Source organism: Archocentrus centrarchus, chromosome 22 (assembly GCF_007364275.1).
Source record: "Archocentrus centrarchus isolate MPI-CPG fArcCen1 chromosome 22, fArcCen1, whole genome shotgun sequence".
Classification (NCBI taxonomy): domain Eukaryota; kingdom Metazoa; phylum Chordata; class Actinopteri; order Cichliformes; family Cichlidae; genus Archocentrus; species Archocentrus centrarchus.
This window is the reverse complement of record NC_044367.1, coordinates 1,023,112-1,043,818: the sequence shown is the minus strand read 5'-3', so window position 1 is coordinate 1,043,818 and position 20,707 is coordinate 1,023,112. Positions and strand designations below refer to the sequence as shown.

General features: G+C 45.6%; 1 protein-coding gene across 4 annotated transcripts in view; it reads right to left on the bottom strand.

Moving 5' to 3' along the window:
- The window catches only part of LOC115801402 (protein Daple-like), a 48,619-nt gene extending 43,673 nt beyond the window's left edge, over positions 1 to 4,946 (bottom strand). For 2 of the 4 annotated variants that reach the window (XR_004021757.1, XM_030759198.1), the window contains exons 1-2: positions 4,330 to 4,946; positions 391 to 503 (exon numbers count right to left, since the gene is read on the bottom strand). Coding sequence is in view for 3 of the 4 variants with exons in the window: in XM_030759198.1 (XP_030615058.1) it covers positions 391 to 503; positions 4,330 to 4,389 (173 nt within the window). In the remaining variant the exon portion in view is untranslated. The remainder of the gene's footprint in view (positions 1 to 390; positions 504 to 4,329) is intronic. The other 2 variants (XM_030759197.1, XM_030759196.1) reach the window with 2 other exon arrangements.
- Positions 4,947 to 20,707: the final 15,761 nt, after the last annotated feature.

The window sequence follows — 20,707 nt, the reverse complement described above, 5'->3', positions numbered from 1 at the left end:
TGTGCAGTGTGTGCACATCTGTTCATCCTCCTGAAGGTCCACACACACTAAACACAACCTATAAGACTCTGCTCATCACACACAGCACAGTCTAATTCCTGGACCTGAGTGCTGCTCTGAGGCGGCTGCAGCCGATAAAAGCTCTGATACTTGAACCGTTTCTTTCTGCAGCGCCGAGCAGCACATCTGGCTGTGACGTTTACAACCTGAAACTCAGGATGTGGTCTCACGAATGCACTCGCACAGACACACACAGGAAACACTGGATTAACTCACTTACCTCGTATGTACTCAGACACACACGCACAGACAAAAACCACCCAAAAAACCCAGAAACTGGCGACCAGTTTTCACTGACTCATGCAAATAAAACTGCGTGCAGCCACCTACATGTGGGTCATGATCTTGTGCAGGAAGACGCCGTCCACCAGCTCCATGAACATGCCGAGTCGCTCATCTGAGCCCACGTCGTCACCTGACCCCAGCGGGCCCAGCGTCCGCACCTGAGGACAGAAACACGAGTCAGACTCTGAAATATTAAAGTGACTGCAGGTAGAGAAACAGCAGATTTCATTAAGATCCTTTAAATCAGACCTGCAGCAGACGTCCACGCGAACATGACAAACAGGCTGAAGTGCGTTAAAAATCAGCAGCTGTATTCTGGTTTCTTTCGTATATAAAAGTTCATGTAACCTTTGCTCACTGTTAAGCTTATCTGAGGCCTCTGCCTGACTGATATAACTGAGCTTTAAAACCCACCTGCAGCTAAATAAACAAAAGAAAAACAAATAAAACCCAAATATTTCCCAATCTTCCAAGTTTGAAACACCTGGACACAACTGGACACACAGCTTCCTGAGTGTTTCCAGTCACTGCCTCAAACCACCAAATCCAGCGGCTGCACTCAGCCTGTCTGCCAGTAAATGAGCATCTTTACATTTCACAGTGACGTGGAAGCCTTCTTCATCTTCATCATCGTTCTCCTGGATCACTCTGACTCCGAGGCTTAAGGATCGCAAAGCTTTGAATTCAGGATTTTTCTGGCACACAAAATAAAACTTTGCTCCTCCAGAAATCTCCACCTTACTGTGGTGGAGGGGTGGGTGTGTGTGTGTGTGTGTGTGTGTGTGTGTGCGTGTGTGTGTGCGTGCGCGCGTGCGCCTGTAGGGTCCGGGTACCAGGGAGGGGCTGATTGGTGAGTCTCTGGTGGCTGGGCCTGAGCCCACGGAGCCCGGCTCTCCTGTGGATGCACCACCCACAGGAGGAGGCACTGCAGAGTTCGGTGCTTTTGCCAAGGTGAAACCGGCTCCTGGGACCAAAGGAAACTCACCGGGACTGTGAGAGAAACTTTATTTTTATACTAACATAAGGCTCAGACAGGAGGTCACACAGACTCTTTACCCTGATGTATGAAACTGTGTTAATCAGGCTCAGTACTGTCTGTGGATGAGGTGGGGGTGTCACAGTGGATGCTCTCGATGAGCAGAGGGGCAGGAAGTGGAGGCTGGAAACATTTAGGAGATATTTCAAAGGAGCAGACTCCACCCGAGGCGGAGCAGACGCTGCGTGTAATCACAGTTTATTCTTGTGGTTTTATCCTTTGATCGAGGCTCTCTGCAGTCGATTTTGGTCTTCGGTGTAATCGTGTTCATTCTCTGACATGTTCCTGCTTTCATCAGTAAAAACTGCTCTGCAGCCAGCCTGAGCAGGGTCAAAGGTCACTGTGCTGTAAATGTGAGACATTAAATGGCAGTTTTATTGACACGTGACCTCGGCTCAGAGTCTAAATAACAGCGTGCAGAGACAAACGGACTTTAAATGACTGTATTTAATGTTTTTTTAAACGTTACTCACTCGGGGTAAAGTGGAGGAACGCCCTGCACGCGCTCACTGAGGCTCTGCTGGAAGCTGCCCAGTAAAACCACAGCCTGCTCTGGTTCAGGCAGAAAACTTGACGTTAAATCTAACTCACGTCTGATTTGAAAATCATCTGAAATCTCTCTGATGTGAGGTCGATGATTTCTGAGACACAGCCGACGTCTGTGAGGAGGTGACAGAGCTGCACCGCTGGTGACAGATAATGATGATGGCGTCCCAGAGACCAGCAGTCAGAGCTGGGTCGGGTTAACCTGTGCCAGATTTCCTCATTCTGTTCGTGCTGTGGCTGTGAGAGCTTTTTACAGGATGTCTGATTTAACCTTTGACCTGGAATGAATGACTCCTGCTTTGACCTCCAGCAGGTACCTGAGAGCAGGGTCAGTTCAGCTGGAAGGCCAGACGCAGTCTGACTGTAGGTTACGCTCAACCTTTTCCTTATGGGCTGATGTTCCTGTTGAGGACAGCAGTCTCTCTTCCAGATGTTCACAGAGACCTGAACAGCTGATCACTGATGGAGAGGGACTTGGGCAAGCTTTTTTCCTCTTTCAGACGTTCCTGATGTGCTGCATGCAGCAGGCAGCAGGTCACGATTATCCGTTATCAGTTTACCAGCTGTTTTTCCAGCTAACTCGGGATTTAAACTCAACAAACTCTGTTTTCTTTCTAAAAGTTCCACTCTGTGCTGAACTTTGTTGGAAATATCCGGAGATTTACAGCTAAAAACAGCAACTGGTTTTTAGGAAAACGAGGAAAGTTTCCAGAAAAAATTCCTGAGAAAAACTAAAAATCCAACAGTGAGCAGAGCCAGGAGCAGGAACAGGACCTGCAGGCTTTCCTTGGACTCTTCAGTGAAAGTCACCCTGGATCACTTTCCCACCGTGTGGCCTCGTAATCGGAGTTTCTGTCCGACAGAGACGGGACAACTGTTGGCTGACCGGGCCAGTCAACAGGAAGTGAGGTCGGGGGAAGCAGGAAGTACCACAGAGGTTAATAACCAGCTGATGGGTCTGATCGTTCTGGTCTGAGCTCAGTCAGGCTGCAGGGAGCTTTGCTCGAAACTTTTCTCACACGAACGACCCGCTTCCAGAAAAAAATGAAACGCTTCACAAATGATTTCAAGTCGGGAACATGAAAATCATAATGAACAGGTTTTTAGTTTGCTCCATTTTTGAAGCACAAATTGTTTGTGCTTCAAAAAATGCTCAGAAACATCAGGAACGTGCACTTTAGTCACAACTACACCCAAAAGAGCCCACAGAGCCTCCAACACATGACCCATCAAAACAGATCCCATGGATCCCGATCTGAAAAAATCTAATGATTTTAACATTCTTAGAAAAGCTGAAGCTGTCCCAACATCTACCGGCTAACGAGGTGAATCAGTGAGGTGACTGAGTGTGAGAAGATCCTCCCAGAGAGGCTGAGAGCCTTAGAGGTGAAGATGGTCCAGCAGTCTGAGAAGAATCAGAGACTTCATCACAGACTCAGAGGAATGTGAGCTGCAGAGCTGCTGGATGCTGGTGGAGTTCAGACCCTCAGACTGGCCTCTAAGGTGAAGAACACCTCCCCCTCCTCTAAGCTCATGTCACATGGACTGAGGCCGGCTGGAAACCGCAACTCGGGTTAGGAGGTCACAAGGTGGGAAAGTGACACAGGGCAACTTTCACCAGGGTCCAAGGAAAGCCTACATGAAGCCCAAGGCAGCAGGTCCTGGTCCTAACACGTGTCTGCAGGCTCCGCTTTCTGTTGGATTTTTAGTTTTTCTCAGGAACTTAATTCCTAAGAACCAGTTACTGTTTTTAGCCATAAATTTCCAGATGTTTCCAGCAGTTCCTCTCTAGTTGGAGCTGGAGCTCATATCGGAGTCTGTAGCCCCTTCATGGAATAAAAAATGGCTGATAAGCTGTCCTGAGTGCAGCCAAAGGACCTCATGAACAACATGGACTGAACCTGCACAAAGCTCCATCCAAACCTGCAGGAGCAGGTCCAGGTCCAGGTCCACAGACACGTCTGCAGTTTCTTTTTGTTTGGATTTTCAGACATTTTGCGAAAACCTTTCTGCGTTTCTTTGAGTTATTTCTGCGTTTCTTTGTGTTATTTTTGCGTTTCTTTGCGTCACTTCTTTTCTGAGGGAAGCTCAGGAATCATCACGCAGCTCCTCCTGGTCTTTGCGCTCCTGTGGGCTGAAACGAGCTGCCTGAGCTTCAGACTGAGCAGACGTCCCTCAAAGATCCGCGTTTCCACGCGTGAATGCTCGCCTTCCTGCCGCTGAACTTTTTCTGATGCAAACTGGAAAGTCCCGCAAACTCCACCAGGTGCTCCTCAGCCTCAATCAAACCCATCGATCAGTGACTGTTAGAGATCAGTGTGCGTGTTACACCTGACATGTGGCGGAGGTGAGCAGCGCGGGGGCTGCACACCTCCCAGCTGTGTGTGCGCGCGTGTACTCACCCACACCACCAGCGGGGACTCCATGAACGCGCCCAATAGCTCAGACAGGGTTACATCCATGACTTTCCGATCATCAATACTCCGATCGATCGGCGGGTGTCCGCGGCGGGCTCGCGGGAGGTCTCCACACAGGGCAGAACAAAGCGCCGCGAGGCATCGATGCCCCCCCCCAGCGCGAGCGCCCCCTCTCTCACTATTGTCTCGCGACAAAGAACTCGAAGTCCCACGGAACAAAGTGCTAGAACACGCTCGGTGCGCGCCCCCGGCGGTCCTGGTCCGGTTCCGGTGGATCAGCGTGTGAAAGCGCAGCTTTTTCTCGCTGAGGGTAAAAGCACTGAAACCCAAACTTCGCAGGACAGTTGACCGTGTTGCCAAGGAGACACCACTGGGACCGTAAAGTGCAGAAACCGCCGTGGAGTTTAAAAAAAAAAAAAGGAAAGTAAAGTGAGTAAAAAAAGTTTTGGAAAAAAAGGCGCGATGGAAGAAAAACACGAAGCGCAGGAACAGAAAAAAGTTTCCTCCGTTTGCGGTTCCTTCACCGTGTTTCTTCGCCGCAGCGCTCCATCAACCTGACCCGGAGACGCCACACACACGAGCACTGATCGACACGACCGCCCACCAACCAGCAGGCACTGCGAACTTGCTCCCGCCCCCTTTCAGAAAACCGACCAGCGCAGTTTTACTTTAAGGCTGACGTCACCAATACAACAATCAAAGATTTCAGGAAGAACAAGATGGTGACCATCCCTAGGAGGGGACGGTATAGAGCACACAAACTACCAAAAATGAATAAATTAATATTCATTTATAATCTTACATGTAAAAATAATTAATAAAATGCTGGATCAATTTCCGTATTTATTAAATTTGCAATTTAAATATTTAATGGTTTTATTCTTTTCCTTTGCATTTATTTATTTCACGAGTTATTTGTTTTACGGTTTATTTAATCTATATATTTATTTATTTGTTTTCCTACATTTTCTTATTGGTTAGTTATATTATCATTTTTTTTTACTTTCTTATTATTCTAGATAAAAAGTGGGATAGTCAGGGAGATGAATTCAATTCAGTTCAATTTTATTTATACAACACAAATCACAACAACAGTTTCCTCCAGGTGCATTATACTGTACGGTAAAGATGTTACAATAATACAGAGAAGAAAGTAGACAGGAGAATGAAGAAAATGAGAGGGGGAGGAGGACAGATGGAGAACAGAGAATAGAGAGTGGAAAGGCAACTGGTCCAGATGACATACCGGTGGAGGTATGGAGATCAGTGGACTTTTTAACCAGACTTTTTAACCCAGTATTGAAGAGTGAAAGGATGCCTGAGGAATGGAGAAGAAGTGTGCTGGTACTGATCTTCAAGAACAAGGCTGATGTGCAGAGCTGTAGTAACTACAGAGGGATGAAGCTGATGAGCCACATCAGGAAGATCTGGGAAAGAGTTGCTGAAGTTCAGTGAAGAAGAGAGGTGATGATCAGTGAGCAGCAGTATGGCTTCATGCTGAGAAAGAGCACTACAGATATGATGAGAGTGCAGGCAGGGTGTCAGGGGTGATCTGTGACAGAAGGAGAGCAGCCAGAGTGACAGGGAAGGTTTACAGGATGGTAGTGAGACCTGCTGTGATGGATGTTTGGAGACGGTGGCTCGGACACAAAGACAGGAGGCAGAGCTGGAGGTGGCAGAGCTGAAGATGCTCAGATCTTCACTGGGAGTGAGCAGGATGGACAGGATTAGAAATGAGTCCATCAGAGGGACAGCTCAGAGTCAGAGAGGCTGAGATGGTTTGGACATGTGCAGAGAAGGCAGGGTGGATGTACTGAAGATGGAGCTGCCAGGCAGGAGGAGAAGAGGACGATCTCAGAGGAGGTTCATGGATGGAGTGAAGGAGGACATGAAGAGGGTTGGCATGACAGAGGAGGATGCTGGGATAGGGGGAGATGGAGGCAGATTATCCACTGTGGTGCCCCCTAAAGGGAGCAGCTGACAGAAGAAGAAAGCAGACAGACAGCATTTGTTCCAGGATTTATGCATTTCTATTGCTGTTATTTTCATTTAAGTAGATTCTGTTTGTGATTTGAATGTTTGTATGAACAGTCTGGACTGCTGTTTAAAACAATCTTGTTTTATTTATGAATAAATCTTTAGTTTAACAGTGTGTGTAGCATTCGCAGCCTGAGCCAGTGTGAGCTGCCCTCCAAAACACAAGCAAGTCAAAAACACACACAATCTATACAATAAGTACACACATTCAAGCACAGAGTTCAGACCCAGGTTGCAGAACTCACGCTGAACTGCGGGGAACCCTCTCACTGCGCCTGCGCACTCTCTGATTTTCCTCACAGGTTTAAAGGAAACGTGGAGCACGTCAAATCCTCATCCAATCATTTCCTTACCTGTAGAGGGGGCGGGACAGAACACACCTGTGTTTCCTCTCTTTGTGTGTGCTTTTATTCTTAAAGGAAACCTGAACTTCACAGGCTTCAAACGGACACCGAAAGTTGATCAAAGATCGGAAGGACTATTTTCTGTGCTGCGCTCACACATCAATGTTGTGAGAAACAGCGCCATCTCGTGGCGCATTTACGCTACTACACCCCACAGAGAACATCATCTAAACAATTCTAAACAATATTTTTATTGAACATTTTAGGTATAACAGTCCAGCCTGTACAATTATTAAGAAGATGCAGATCAATTACAGTAACACACAAACACAGACAGCATCACTTATAAGTCCTTCTGCATTGTCATTTTACAGATGATTTTATCTGCGTTCGTTTCAGCACCATACCAAACTTTGCTTTGAACAGATGATATTTCGCATTGACACAGAACCTCAGCTTTCCCAGATGGGCTCCTGATGGACTCACATATTTGGGTGTTAAGATTACGCCTAGGATCAGTCAACTTTATGTGGAAAATGTTAACCCATTAATTAAACATGTAAAGGAGAAAATGGCTAGTTGGGTGAAGCTTATCTTTTTTGGGCAGGATTTACTTAATCAAAATGACAATACTTCCTAAAATAAAAACCATCTTAAGGACATTAATAAAGCTATCTCTGAATTTATCTGGGCTGGTTGTAAACCTAAAATTAAATTAGATATCCTACAGCTCTCTAAACAACAAGGGGGATGGGGCCTACCCAGTGTAACACACTATATAATGTCAATGCAAGCTAGAATTATTTCAGTGTGGGCCGGCCGACAGACAAAGTCTACCCGAAGACTTTAACTTAGTTGAGAAGACACTTTTGGACAGCCAGAAACAAAACCACTTTGTCTCTAAGTTTTACTCAGTCCTACAACATCGTACTGATGACTGGTTTTCAACCTTAAGGTTGTCTTGGGCAACACTTCTGAAAACAACAACAGACCCATACAAATGGGAGGATATTATATTACTGCCTTCTAAGATATCAGTATGCAACAGATATAATATCTTACATAAAGCTTATATATCTCCTTACATGTACAGCAAATTTACAACAGGGGCCCCTCCAAACTGCTTAAAATGTAAAGTACTTAAGGGAACTACAGTCCACTGTCTCTGGGAATGTGAGAAGATTCAACAGTTTTGGCAGGCTGTGTGCAAAGAGGTCAGCAGCTAAAGCCTGATACATTATTATGTCTGCTGGGACTTTTACCTGATCCACTTAACAGGTATAAGGACACAATAATCTTTCTTCTTATGGTGTCCAGGAAAGCAGTGATGAGCCCCCATCACTTCCATTGTGGGAAAATATCATCTTGGATACAATCACTCTGGCTCTAAACAGTTCAATATTTAACACTTTATTCAACTATGTGTGAGCTTTGTTTATTTAATTTTTTTTAATGTATTTATTTATTTTTAATTTATTCAGCTCTTTGACTATTTATTCTTTACTATCGCTTTCCAGTATTGCACCCATTTATCCATCCATCCATTTTCTTCCGCTTATCCGGGGCCGGGTCGCGGGGGCAGAAGCCTAAGCAGAGAAGCCCAAGCTTCCCTCTCCCCAGCCACCTCCTCCAGCTCATCCGGAGGGACCCCAAGGCGTTCCCAGGCCAGCCGAGATACATAATCTCTCCAGCGTGTCCTGGGTCTACCACGGGGCCTCTTCCCGGTGGGACATGCCCGGAACACCTCACCCAGGAGGCGGCCAGGAGGCATCCTAATCAGATGCCCGAGCCACCTCAACTGGCTCCTTTCGATGTGGAGGAGCAGCGGCTCTACTCTGAGCCCCTCCCGGATGGCCGCACTCCTCACCTTATCTCTAAGGGAGAGGCCAGCCACCCTTCGAAGGAAACTCATTTCTGCCGCTTGTATTCGCGATCTTATTCTTTCGGTCACTACCCAAAGCTCGTGACCATAGGTGAGGGTAGGAACGTAGATCGACCGGTAAATCGAGAGCTCCGCTTTTACGCTAAGCTCCCTCTTCACCACGACGGACCGGTGCAGCGTCCGCATCACTGCAGAAGCAGCCCCGATCCGCCTGTCGATCTCCCGTTCCCTTCGCCCATCACTCGTGAACAAGACCCCGAGATACTTAAACTCCTCCACTTGAGGCAAGAACTCGTTCCTGAGCCGGAGATGGCACTCCACCCTTTTCCGGCTGAGGACCATGGCCTCAGACTTAGAGGTGCTGATTCTCATGCCAGCCGCTTCACACTCGGCTGCGAACCGTTCCACTGCGAGCTGGAGGCCCCCCCCCGATGAAGCCAACAGAACCGCATCATCTGCAAAAAGCAGAGATGAGACTCTGAGGCCACCAAGGAAGAAGCCTTCCGCCACCTGGCTACGCCTAGAAATTCTGTCCATAAAAATTATGAACAGAATCGGTGACAAAGGGCAGCCCTGACGGAGTCCAACACCCACAGGAAACAAATCCGACTTATTACCGGCTATACGGACCAAGCTCTCACTGTGGTTGTACAAGGACTGAATGGCCCGCAACAATGGGCCAGACACCCCATACTCCCGCAGAACCTCCCAAAGAACACCCCGAGGAACACGGTCGAATGCCTTCTCCAAGTCCACAAAGCACATGTAGACTGGTTGGGCAAACTCCCACGCACACTCGAATATCCTTGAGAGGATAAAGAGCTGGTCCAGCGTTCCACGACCAGGACGAAAACCGCATTGTTCCTCCTGAATCCGAGGTTCGACTAACGGACGCACCCTCCTTTCCAGCACCCTGGCATAGACCTTACCGGGGAGGCTGAGGAGTGTGATCCCCCGAAAGTTGGAGCACACCCTCCGGTCTCCCTTCTTAAAGATGGGGACCACCACCCCGGTCTGCCAATCCAATGGCACTGCCCCAGATCTCCACGCGATGTTGCAGAGGCGTGTCAACCAAGACAGCCCTACAACATCCAGAGCCTTCAGGAACTCAGGGCGAATCTCGTCCACCCCAGGGGCTCTGCCACCAAGGAGTTGTTTAACTACCTCAGTGACCTCACCCCCAGTGATGGTCAAGTCATCCCCCTCATCCCCAGACTCTGCTTCCACTACAGAAGGCGTAACAGTGGGATTCAGAAGGTCCTCGAAGTATTCCTTCCACCGTCCGACTATAGCCTCAGTTGAAGTCAGCAGCACCCCCCCCGCACTATAAACAGTGTGAGTGAAGCACTGCTTTCCCCTCCTGAGTCGCCTGACGGTTTGCCAGAATCGCTTCGATGCCGTCCGAAAGTCTTTTTCCATAGCCTCACCAAACTCCTCCCACACCCGAGTTTTTGCTTTGGCCACTACCCGAGCTGCATTCCGCTTGGCCTGTCGATACCTGTCAGCTGCCTCCGGAGTCCCACAGGCTAACCAAGCCCGATAGGACTCTTTCTTCAGCTTGATGGCTCCCTTCACCTCCGGTGACCACCATCTGGTTCGGGGGTTACCACCACGACAGGCATCAACCACCTTGCAGCCACAGCTCTGAGCAGCAGCCTCAACAATGGAGGTGCGGAACATGGTCCATTCGGACTCAATGTCCTCAGCCTCCCTCGGAATGCTGTCGAAGTTCTGCCGGAGGTGGGAGTTGAAGATCTCCCGGACTGGGGCTTCTGCCAGGCGTTCCCAGCGCACCCTCACAATACGTTTAGGTGTGCCAGGTCTGTCCAGCATCTTCCCACGCCACCTGATCCAACTCACCACCAGGTGGTGATCAGTTGACAGCTCAGCTCCTCTCTTCACCCGAGTGTCCAGAACATACGGCCGCAGATCTGATGATACGATTACAAAATCGATCATCGACCTGCGACCTAGGGTGTCCTGGTGCCATGTGCACTTATGGACATCCTTGTGTTCGAACACGGTGTTTGTTATGGACAAACTGTGGTTTGCACAGAAGTCCAATAACAAAACACCATTCGGGTTCAGATCGGGCAGGCCGTTCCTCCCAATCACGCCCCTCCAGGTCTCACTGTCATTGCCCACGTGAGCGTTGAAGTCTCCCAGCAAGACTATGGAGTCACCAGATGGAGCACTCTCCAGCACCCCACCCAGCAACTCCAAAAAGGGTGGGTACCCTGAACTGTCATTCGGCGCATAAGCGCAAACAACAGTCAGGACCCGTTCCCCAGCCCGAAGGCGCAGGGAAACTACCCTCTCGTCCACCGGTGAAAACTCCGACGTACAGGCAGCAAGCCGGGGGGATACAAGAATACCCACCCCAGCTCGCCGCCTCTCACCGAGGGCAACTCCAGACTGGAACAGAGTCCAGCCCTTCTCCAGGAGACTGGTTCCAGAGCCCAGGCCATGCGTTGAGGTGAGCCCAACTATGCACCCATTTAGTTTTTCATTATTTTGTTGTATTTTTATTTATTTGTTCCAATGTTTATTTTTTAATTGTTTGTATTCACTTTTATATTTTTTCTATTTTACTTGTATCTATTAAAAATAGATACAAGTAAATTAGCGGGGTGGCTGTGGCTCGGTTGGTAGAGCAGGTCACCTACTAATCGGAAGGTTGGTGGTTTGATTCTGGGCTGCGTGCCAAAGTATCCTTGGGCAAGATACTGAACCCCAAGTTGCTCTTCGACACAAACTTTGGAGTGTGAATGTCAGATAATAAACATTTAGCTTAGTTACATATGGAAGTGCTTGTATGAATGGGTGAATGCAAACATGTTGTATGAGTGCTCAATTAGAGTAGAAAAGCACTATATAAGAACTAGTCCATTTACCATTGATTGATTCATTATTGTAACTTTTTGTTTTTTATTCCATTTTTAAGTGTCTCCTATGTTATCAAATCTTTATCTCACCATTTTATTTATTCAGTCTCGGATCAGCTGGAAGTTGGAACAACTGCAGAGACATCAAACAGTCAGAGTCGCCTCATCTCTGTTCACTCCAATGGACCTTTGTTTTTGAAATCAGCTAAATATAATATAGAAATAATTGTGTGTGAGCTCAGGAGGATTCAGCCTGAAGACTGAGGTGAAACAGGGTCAGGGTGCTGTCTCATTGCAGAGCCTGAATATGATTCATTTCCATATTTGCTGCTGTTTGAATCTATAGCTGAACAGACTATTGTTTGTAAATGAAGCCAAACATTTGTCTCCTCCTGGTGTCGGTGGGATAACTGTACATGTCCTCTGATCTGTGAGTGAGTGCAGCACAGCGCACAGCAGCAGAGACTGGATACAAGGAGAAGAGCAGAAAGGACACACAAAAACTGGGAGACATGCTGTTCATTTGATGAGTTTATTAGAGATTTCCATCATGAAGTCATTGTGGGAACTAACTGCAGGGAAAAGAGCAAAGATCCAGAAATCCAATCCAGAGTTTCTCTGTGACAAACACAAACATGTTAAAGACACAAATATACATTAATAGTCTTTAGTGACTGTTCATCCACATCAATGTTTGTGTTGAAGACATCAGTGTTGGTCTCAGTGTGGTTAACAGCAGTCAGCAGTCAAATTAGAAAAAGCACATTTCAAAACACTTCATGCAGTTCATCCTCTCACCAGCAGAGGGCCATAAATCACCATCAATGAAGAGTTCAAGGAGACGTTAGCAACATCAGAGCTGCACATCAACATCTGATCAATATGGAAGATCATGTTTCTGTGATTGTCCCGTTTTATAAAAACAGAGATACTGAATGTCTTTAATATTTTATACACTGATCTACATATTATACATTAGATTTTCACTTATTGAGTCATGGAGCATCCCCACAGTCTGTTTCTCATGATGTGGCAGGAAATCAAAGCTCTTATTGTGAAAATATACTCCTACTGAGAGCTTCTGTCCTGTCCTGCTTCCAAAAATGAGTCAACTATGAAGCTTTGAGTGGAAAAAGACAGAAAAACAACGTGGATCCTGGAATAATCACTGCTTCCATCTTTAAAGGACTGAAGAGGAAGAAGTTTACAAGGAATCATTGAGAACAGTTTCAAACATCAACTGATTGAATCCATGAATCTGAAAATGTGTTTGCGAGTGAAAGAAACAGACATGTACAGACTGAACTATCTGTTCAACAGTCAGAGTGTTTCTCTAACAGTAGGACGCTCAGCTCAGCACAGAGACACTGAGGAATCAGGAGGAGCACAACCAACTCCAAACCCAGGATAAAGAGGTTCAGTGAATGTGGTGTTGACCGTGTGGAGGTGGATCAAAGTGTCAGAGGAGACTCTGTAGAAGGACAGAGTGTCAGCAGGACAGTCCACATACACTGCTACTCTGTTAGAGACGGAGGAAGAGGAGGAAGAGGGGGATGAGGAGGAGATGAATGTGTTTCTCTTATTGTGACAGACGGAACGAGGACCATCATCAGTGCAGCACAGACTCCAGGACTGATCATTGTGTCCAAACCAGCAGTCTTCACTGTCTCCTTTCCTTCTGATTCTTCTGTAACTCACTGATATATAAACATTTCCTCTCCACTCGACCTCCCAGTAACAGCGACCAGTCAGACCATCTCTACACAGCAGCTGAAAATATCCATCAAATCTGTCTGGATGATCAGGATATGACTGAACCTCCTTCACATGTGTCACCTTCCTGTTGTCACACAGTTGTAGGTTCCTGTGTACTGTGTTTGTGTCGATTGTGAGTTGACAGGAATCTGATGGAGAGAACAAACACAATCCAGCTGCAGTTATTGATCCATCATCTGTTCATTGATTGACACTTTGATGATGACTCCTGACATCAGAGATGTGAATGAGTGATGTGACAGTTTGAAGATGGTTGAATGTGTGCTGCTTTGTTTTCATCAATCACATTAAAAACACACTTACACTTCCTCAGACCTGGGCTCAACCATCGCACTCCAGCAGGCTCCACCCTGAAAGGAGGTCAGAGCAGCACAGTCTCTGTCAGCATGCACACATGGACATTACATCGCTCTCAGACACACACTGTTAGACACTGATAAAGGAACAGTCCAACATTTCTACACAGACTTCAATCCATACGTGCATCTGATCCTGGATCTGTCAGTACACCACTGTATTGAATGAAATATGATTGATTCTACTGTGACCTTCATTATCTTTATATTCCTCTTCTGTTTAGCTGTAAAGGAGACCCCCCTGCCTTTGCTCTTTAATAGTTGTCTTCTAACATCCAGAGATCTGTATGATCTGTTTCATAGTGTCTAACAAGCCTTGTACAGTTACGCAACAACAGTCACTACATGACTGACACACAAACTTCATCTCCCTCAATAAAAACATTAGATATACATAATCATGTTCCAAATTATTATGCAAGTGATAACTTTCTCAGATTTTCCTAAATGGGCAATGATGGTCAGTATAATTTCATGAACCATTACAGTATAAATCAAATTTTATTCAACAAACTCCCAATGATAACAGCATTTTTTTCACAACAGAGTTTCAAAACACTTTATAGATTGTAAAGAACTAGTGACAGCATTAAGTGGTCACATTCACTAAAATCAAAAGCTATTTCAATCAAAAACTTCTTAACAGGCCAAGACAGATGTTAACATAGGACCTCTTCTTTGATATCACCTTCACAATTCTTGCATCTATTGAATTTGTGAGTTTTTGGAGAGTTTCTGCTTGAATTTCTTTGCAGGATGTTGGAATAGCCTCCCAGAGCTGCTGTTTTGATGTGAACTGCATCCCACCATCATAGATCTTTTGCTTGAGGATACTCCAAAGGTTCTCAATAGGGTTGAGGTCAGGGGAGGATGGTGGCCAAACCACGAGTTTCTCTCCTTTTATACTCATAGCAGCCAATGACACAGCGGTATTCTTTGCAGCATGAGATGGTGCATTGTCATGCATGAGGATGACAGAAGGCACGGTTGTTCTTTTTGTACCATGGAAGAAAGTGATCAGTCAGAAAGTCTATATACTTTGCCGAGGTAATTTTCACACTTCTGGGACCCTAAGAGCCCTACCACCCCCCCCCCCCCCCCCCCCCCCCCCCCACACACACACACACATGATTCCAGCCCAAAACATGACTCCACCAGTTCCTTGCTGATGTCACAGCCTTTTTGGGATGTGGTGGCATCCACCAACCATCCACTACTCCATCCATCTGAACCATCCAGGGTTGCACGGCATTCATCAGTGAACAAGACTGTTTGAAAATTAGTCTTCATGTATGTCTGGGCCCACTGCAACCGTTTCTGTCTGTGAGCACTGAATAGTAGGTTTATGCACAACTGCAAGCCTCTGGAGGATCCTACACCTTGAGGTTTGTGGGACTCCAGCTTCAAATAACTGTTTGCTGCTTTTTAATGGCATCTTAGCAGCTGCTCTCTTAATCCGATGAATTTTTCTGTCAGAAACCTTCCTCATTATGCCTTTATCTGCGTGGACCCATCTGTGCCCTGAATCAGCCACAAATCTCTTCACAGTACGATGATCATGCTTCAGTTTTCGTGAAATATCTAATGTTTTCATACCTTGACCAAGGCACTACACTATTTGATGCTTTTCAGCAGTAGAGAGATCCTTTCTCTTTCCCATGTTGCCTGAAACCTGTGGCCTGCTTAATAATGTGGAATATCCTTCTTAAGTAGTTTTCCTTTAATTGGGCTCACCTGGCAAACTAATTATCACAGGTGTCTGAGATTAATGTCAGTGATCCAAAGAGCCCCGAGACACAATATCATCCATGAGGTTAATGGAAAAAACAAAAAATCAAATCTTAATGACACTTAAATCCAATCTGCATAATAATTTAAACACAGTGTACATACATATACATCTACATGTAATAAGATGTACAGGCACGTGGCACAATACATGAATGGGACCCAGAAATGAATTGGCAGAGATACCAGGGGAGCAAAACACCAGCTACTAGTAGATAGAGCAGTCACTTGAGACTGTAAGACCAGACTGAGCAATCTGTGCAGTGCCTGGATTGAGTACAAGAAAGTCTATGATTCGATGCCACACAAATATGGATCCTGCCTAGAATGCCTAGAACTGTATAAGATCAACAGGACCCTAAGAGCCTTCACCAAGAACTCAATGGGGATGTCGAGAACACCACTAGAGGCCAACTTCAAGCCAATTGCACAAGTCAACATTAAGTGTGGGATTTACCAAGGAGATGCTCGTCCCCTCTGCTGTTCTGCATAGGCCTGAATCCCCTCAGCCAGATCATCAACAAGACTGGCTACGGATACCGAGAATGGAATTGAACAAGCATCAGCTACCTCCTGTATATGGATGACATCAAGCTGTATGCCAGGACTGAACGAGATATCGATTCACTGATCCATACCACCAGGATCTACAGCAATGATATCGGAATGTCATTTGGACTGGAGAAGTGTAGTCGGATTGTAACTAAGAGAGGAAAAGTAGTCAGAACTGAAGGGACTGCACTACTGGAAGGCAACATCGCAGACATTGAAGACAGCTACAAGTACCTTGGAATCCCACAGGCAAATGGGAACCATGAAGAGGCCACTAGGAAAGCTGCAACCTCCAAGTACCTACAGAGAGTAAGGCAAGTCCTAAGGAGTCAGCTGAATGGGAAGAACAAGATTCGGGCTATCAACACCTATGCCCTGCCAGTTGTCAGATACCCTGCTGGGATAATAAGATGGCCAAAGGAGGAACTAGAAGCCACTGATGTCAAGACAAGAAAGCTCCTTACCATGCATGCAGGGTTTCACCCTAAATCCAGCATCCTGAGACTGTACACTAAGTGGAAGGAAGGTGGCCGAGGACTAGTGAGTATCAGAACCACTATCCTAGACAAAACAGCGAAGATCCACGAATACATCAGGAAGATGGCCACAAATGAGCATGTGCTTAGTGAGTAGCTCAGGCAGCAGAAACCAGAGAAAGAAGAGGAGGAAGAACAGGAACCATCATGGAAGGACAGGCCTCTGCACGGCATGTACCACCAGCAGATAGAAGAAGTGGCTGACATAGAAAAATCCTACCAATGGCTGGACAAGGCTGGACCGACAGACAGCACAGAGGCACTAATCATGGCAGCACAGGAACAAGCTCTGAGCACAAGATCAATAGAGGCTGGGGTCTACCACACCAGGTAAGACCCCAGGTGCAGGCTGTGCAGAGATGCTCCTGAGACAATCCAGCACATAACAGCAGGGTGCAAGATGCTAGCAGGCAGGGCATACATGGAACACCATAAACAAGTGGGCAGCATAGTATACAGGAACATCTGCGCCGAGTATGACCTTGAAGTCCCGAGGTCAAAATGGGAAACGCCCCCAAGGGTGGTTGAGAGTGACCAAGCTAAGATCCTGTGGGATTTCCAGATACAGACAGACAAACTTGTGGTGGCTGAACAACCGGACATCATAGTGGTGTATAAACAAAGGAAGAAGGTCGTAGTGATAGAGGCTGCAATACCAAGTGACAGCAACATCAAGAAGAAGGAACACAAGAAGCTCGATAAATACCAAGGGCTCAGAGAGGAGCTGGAAAGGATGTGGAAGATGAAGGTAACAGTGGTCCCCATGGTAATTGGAACACTTGGGTGACCCCCAAGCTGGGAGAATGGCTCCAGCAGATTCCTAGAATGACATCTGAGATCTCTGTCCAGAAGAGCGCAATACTGGAAACAGCTAAGATACTGTGCAGGACCATCAAGCGCCCAGGCCTCTGGTAGAGGCCAAAATCCATCTAATTTCATGCAAAACTCCAAAAATGGGCCGGACAAAATCGTTGGCACCTTTTCAAAATTGTGGGTAAATAACTTTGTTTCAAGCATGTGATGCTCATTTAAACTCACCTGTGGCAAATAACAGGTGCGGCAATATAAAAATCACACCTGAAACCAGATAAAAAGTAGAGAAGTTGTCTTTGCATAGTGTGTCTGTGTGTGCCACACTAAGCATGGAGAACAAAAAGAGAACAAGAGAACTGTTAAGAGGATTTTAAAAAACAAAATTGTGAAAAAATATCAACAATCTCAAGGTTACAAGTCCATCTCCAGAGATCTTGATGTTCCTTTGTTCACAGTGCACAACATAATCAAGAATTTTACAGCCCATGGCACTGTAGCTAATCTCCCTGGATGTGGGCGGAAGAGAAAAATTGATGAAAGGTTGCAATGCAGGATAGTCTGGATGGTGGATAAGCAGCCCCAATCAAGTTCTAAAGAAATTCAAGCTGTCCTGCAGGCTCAGGGTGCATCAGTGTCAGTGTGAACTATCTGTTGACATTTAAGGAAAGGAAACGCTATGGCAGGAGACCCAAGAGGACCACACTGCTGACACAGAGACATAAAAAAGCTAGATTACAGTTTGCCAAAATGAATGCTAGTAAGCCAAATTCCTTCAGGGAGAATGTCCTATACTCACATGAGACAAAGATAGAGCTTTTTGGTTAAAGCAATCATTCTAATGTTTACAGAAAATAGAACAAGGCCTGCAACGAAAAGAACACAGTACCTACAGTCAAATATGGTGGAGGTTCAAAGATGTTTTAGGGTTGTTTTGCTGCCTCTGGCACTGGATTCCTTGACTGTGTGGAAGGCATCATGAAATCTGAAGATTACCAAAGGATTTTGGGTCGCAATGTAAGGTGCAATGCCAAAAAGCTGGGTTTGTGTCCAAGGTCATGGGTCTTCCAGTAGGACAATGACCCCAAAGATACTTCAAAAAGCACAAAGAAATGGATGAAAACAAAGCGCTGGAGAGTTCTGAAGTGGCCAGCAATGAGTCCAGATCTAAATCCCATTGAACACCTGTGGAGAGATCTTAAAATTGCTGTTAGGAGAAGGCAGCCTTCAAATATGAGAGACCTGAAGCAGTTTGCAAAAGAAGAGTGGTCCAAAATTCCAGTTGAGAGGTGTAAGAAGCTTGTTGATGGTTATAGGAAGAAGTTGATTTCAGTTTTTTTTGCCAAAGGGTGTGCAACAAATATTAAGTTGAGGGTGCTATTAATTTTGTCCAGTCCATTTTTGAAGTTTTGTGTAGAATTATATGAATTTTGGCTTTTTTTTTTTCTCTGTTTTTTTGTGTTGTTCCAACACACACAAAGGAAATATACATGTGAATAACAAAAGATGTGTAATTGCAATCATTTTCTGGGAGAAATACTTTATTTTCGGCCATGACTGTATATAAAACACACACTGCTTTTCAAACAATGATTTCATTTAGAAATCCAAAATCAGACTGACTTGGTACTGAGTGAGGGATTGTACTTGTTATCTGAGGATAAATTCATCTGTGGAAACAGGAAGTTTCTTTGGAATGGCTTTAGAAGACTTTTCAACTTTCATTCTTAAATGTGAAATTTGGAGAGGTAGTTTTCATATATTAATTTTGAGCAATGTCTGCTTTGTTTTTGTGAAGATGTCTTTATATATGTATATAGAAGTATGCTAGTTTGATTACAGGTGATTGGCTACAGGTGATTGGCTCCAGCCTGAGGACCACGCCCTATATACGGAGCCAGGATGGCCGCCACCTCCCTGAGCTTTCAACCAACTACATCAGGGATTATTGTGTCTTGCAACTTTACTGTAGAAAGAGGAAAGGAGTGTGTGGGGGGTGAACTGCAATTTATTTTATGGTAACTGTTTTCCCCTATTTTTGGATAAATTTGTGAGGTAGGACTATGTTTCTGATTTGTTACTTTTTGGTAGGTTATCAGTGGTGGAGTTTAGACATCTGCAAACCAGTCACCCAGATCTCCATGGCAAATGTAAGCATTTTAATGTCATGCAGGGTGAAGTGTTTTTCCCAGTTTAGTGTTTGTGTTTAGAGAAAATCACCACACCGCGGTGGATTAGCCTTTCCTAATCTCCTAATTAGTCGACTTAATCGACTCTAGATTTAGTCGACTATATTCTTATGATAATTTGTGGACTAAACTAGACTAAAACTAAAACTATTCAAATGACTAAATTATGACTAAAACTAAATTACACTTTCGTCAAAAGACTATGACTAAAACTAAATCAAAATTTGCTGTCAAAATTAACACTGCAGCCCAGCACACCATTAGGAGAGGTGAAGGGCGAGACACCAGCTAAGGGGGGGTTGACGATCTTTTTTCCCCCTTTTGCTGCTCCATTGTACAATTGAATAAAAGGCCTCTCCAAACCAAGCGCTCAGGCTGAATTTCAACCCCTGCCCGCCCCTGTGCAGCGGTCACTGCTGGTTAGGTTTTTCTTCTCTGGATGGTGCAGTCACCTCACAGTAAGGAGGCTTCAAACCCTCATGGGGCCTTTCTGTGTGGTGTTTGCATGTTTTTCAGGGTTTATGGACTCATGCATATTAGTTTAACTGTGAGCTTTTAGTGGTCAGTTACACAATGAGTTTGTAAGAGAGGAGACAAAAACCTTTCAGAATGTGTCTTTGTCATTGCAGCAGCAGAAGTTTGAATATTATCTCAGCAGAACAGTGAGGAAGTTCAAGTGACCACTCTCTGTTTTATCTGAAAGTTTAGACCTGAAATGACTCTAATAAAGCACTCTGCATATGTTTGTGTGGTAATAGTGGATCAGTTACTAGGGTGGGAGAGAGTTTTTCTGTATACTTGTCAGGCTGCAGCACAAAATGTTGTTAATCATCATGCTGTGCTCTCTCAAAGGATTGTGGGTCAGAAAATCCAGAAAAGCATGTTGGCTTTAACCCTGCACCACGTGACCTGATGCAGCAGGTATGTGCACTGGTGTGACTGCAGCTCAGGAGGTAAAGCGGGTCATCTACTCATGGGAAAGTTGGTGGTTCAATTCCCAGCAAAATTTGCTTGGACAAGATACTGAACCCCAAGCTGCTCCTGATGTGTTCATTGGAGTGTGAATGTGTGTAAATGGATGAATGAAGCATTTATAAAGTGCTTTGTGTTCAAGTAGAACAGAAAAGTTCTATAAGAGCCAGGCCATTTACTACTTCAGTAATCCCTCGCTACTTCGCTGTTCACTTTTCCCGGACTCGATGTTTTGC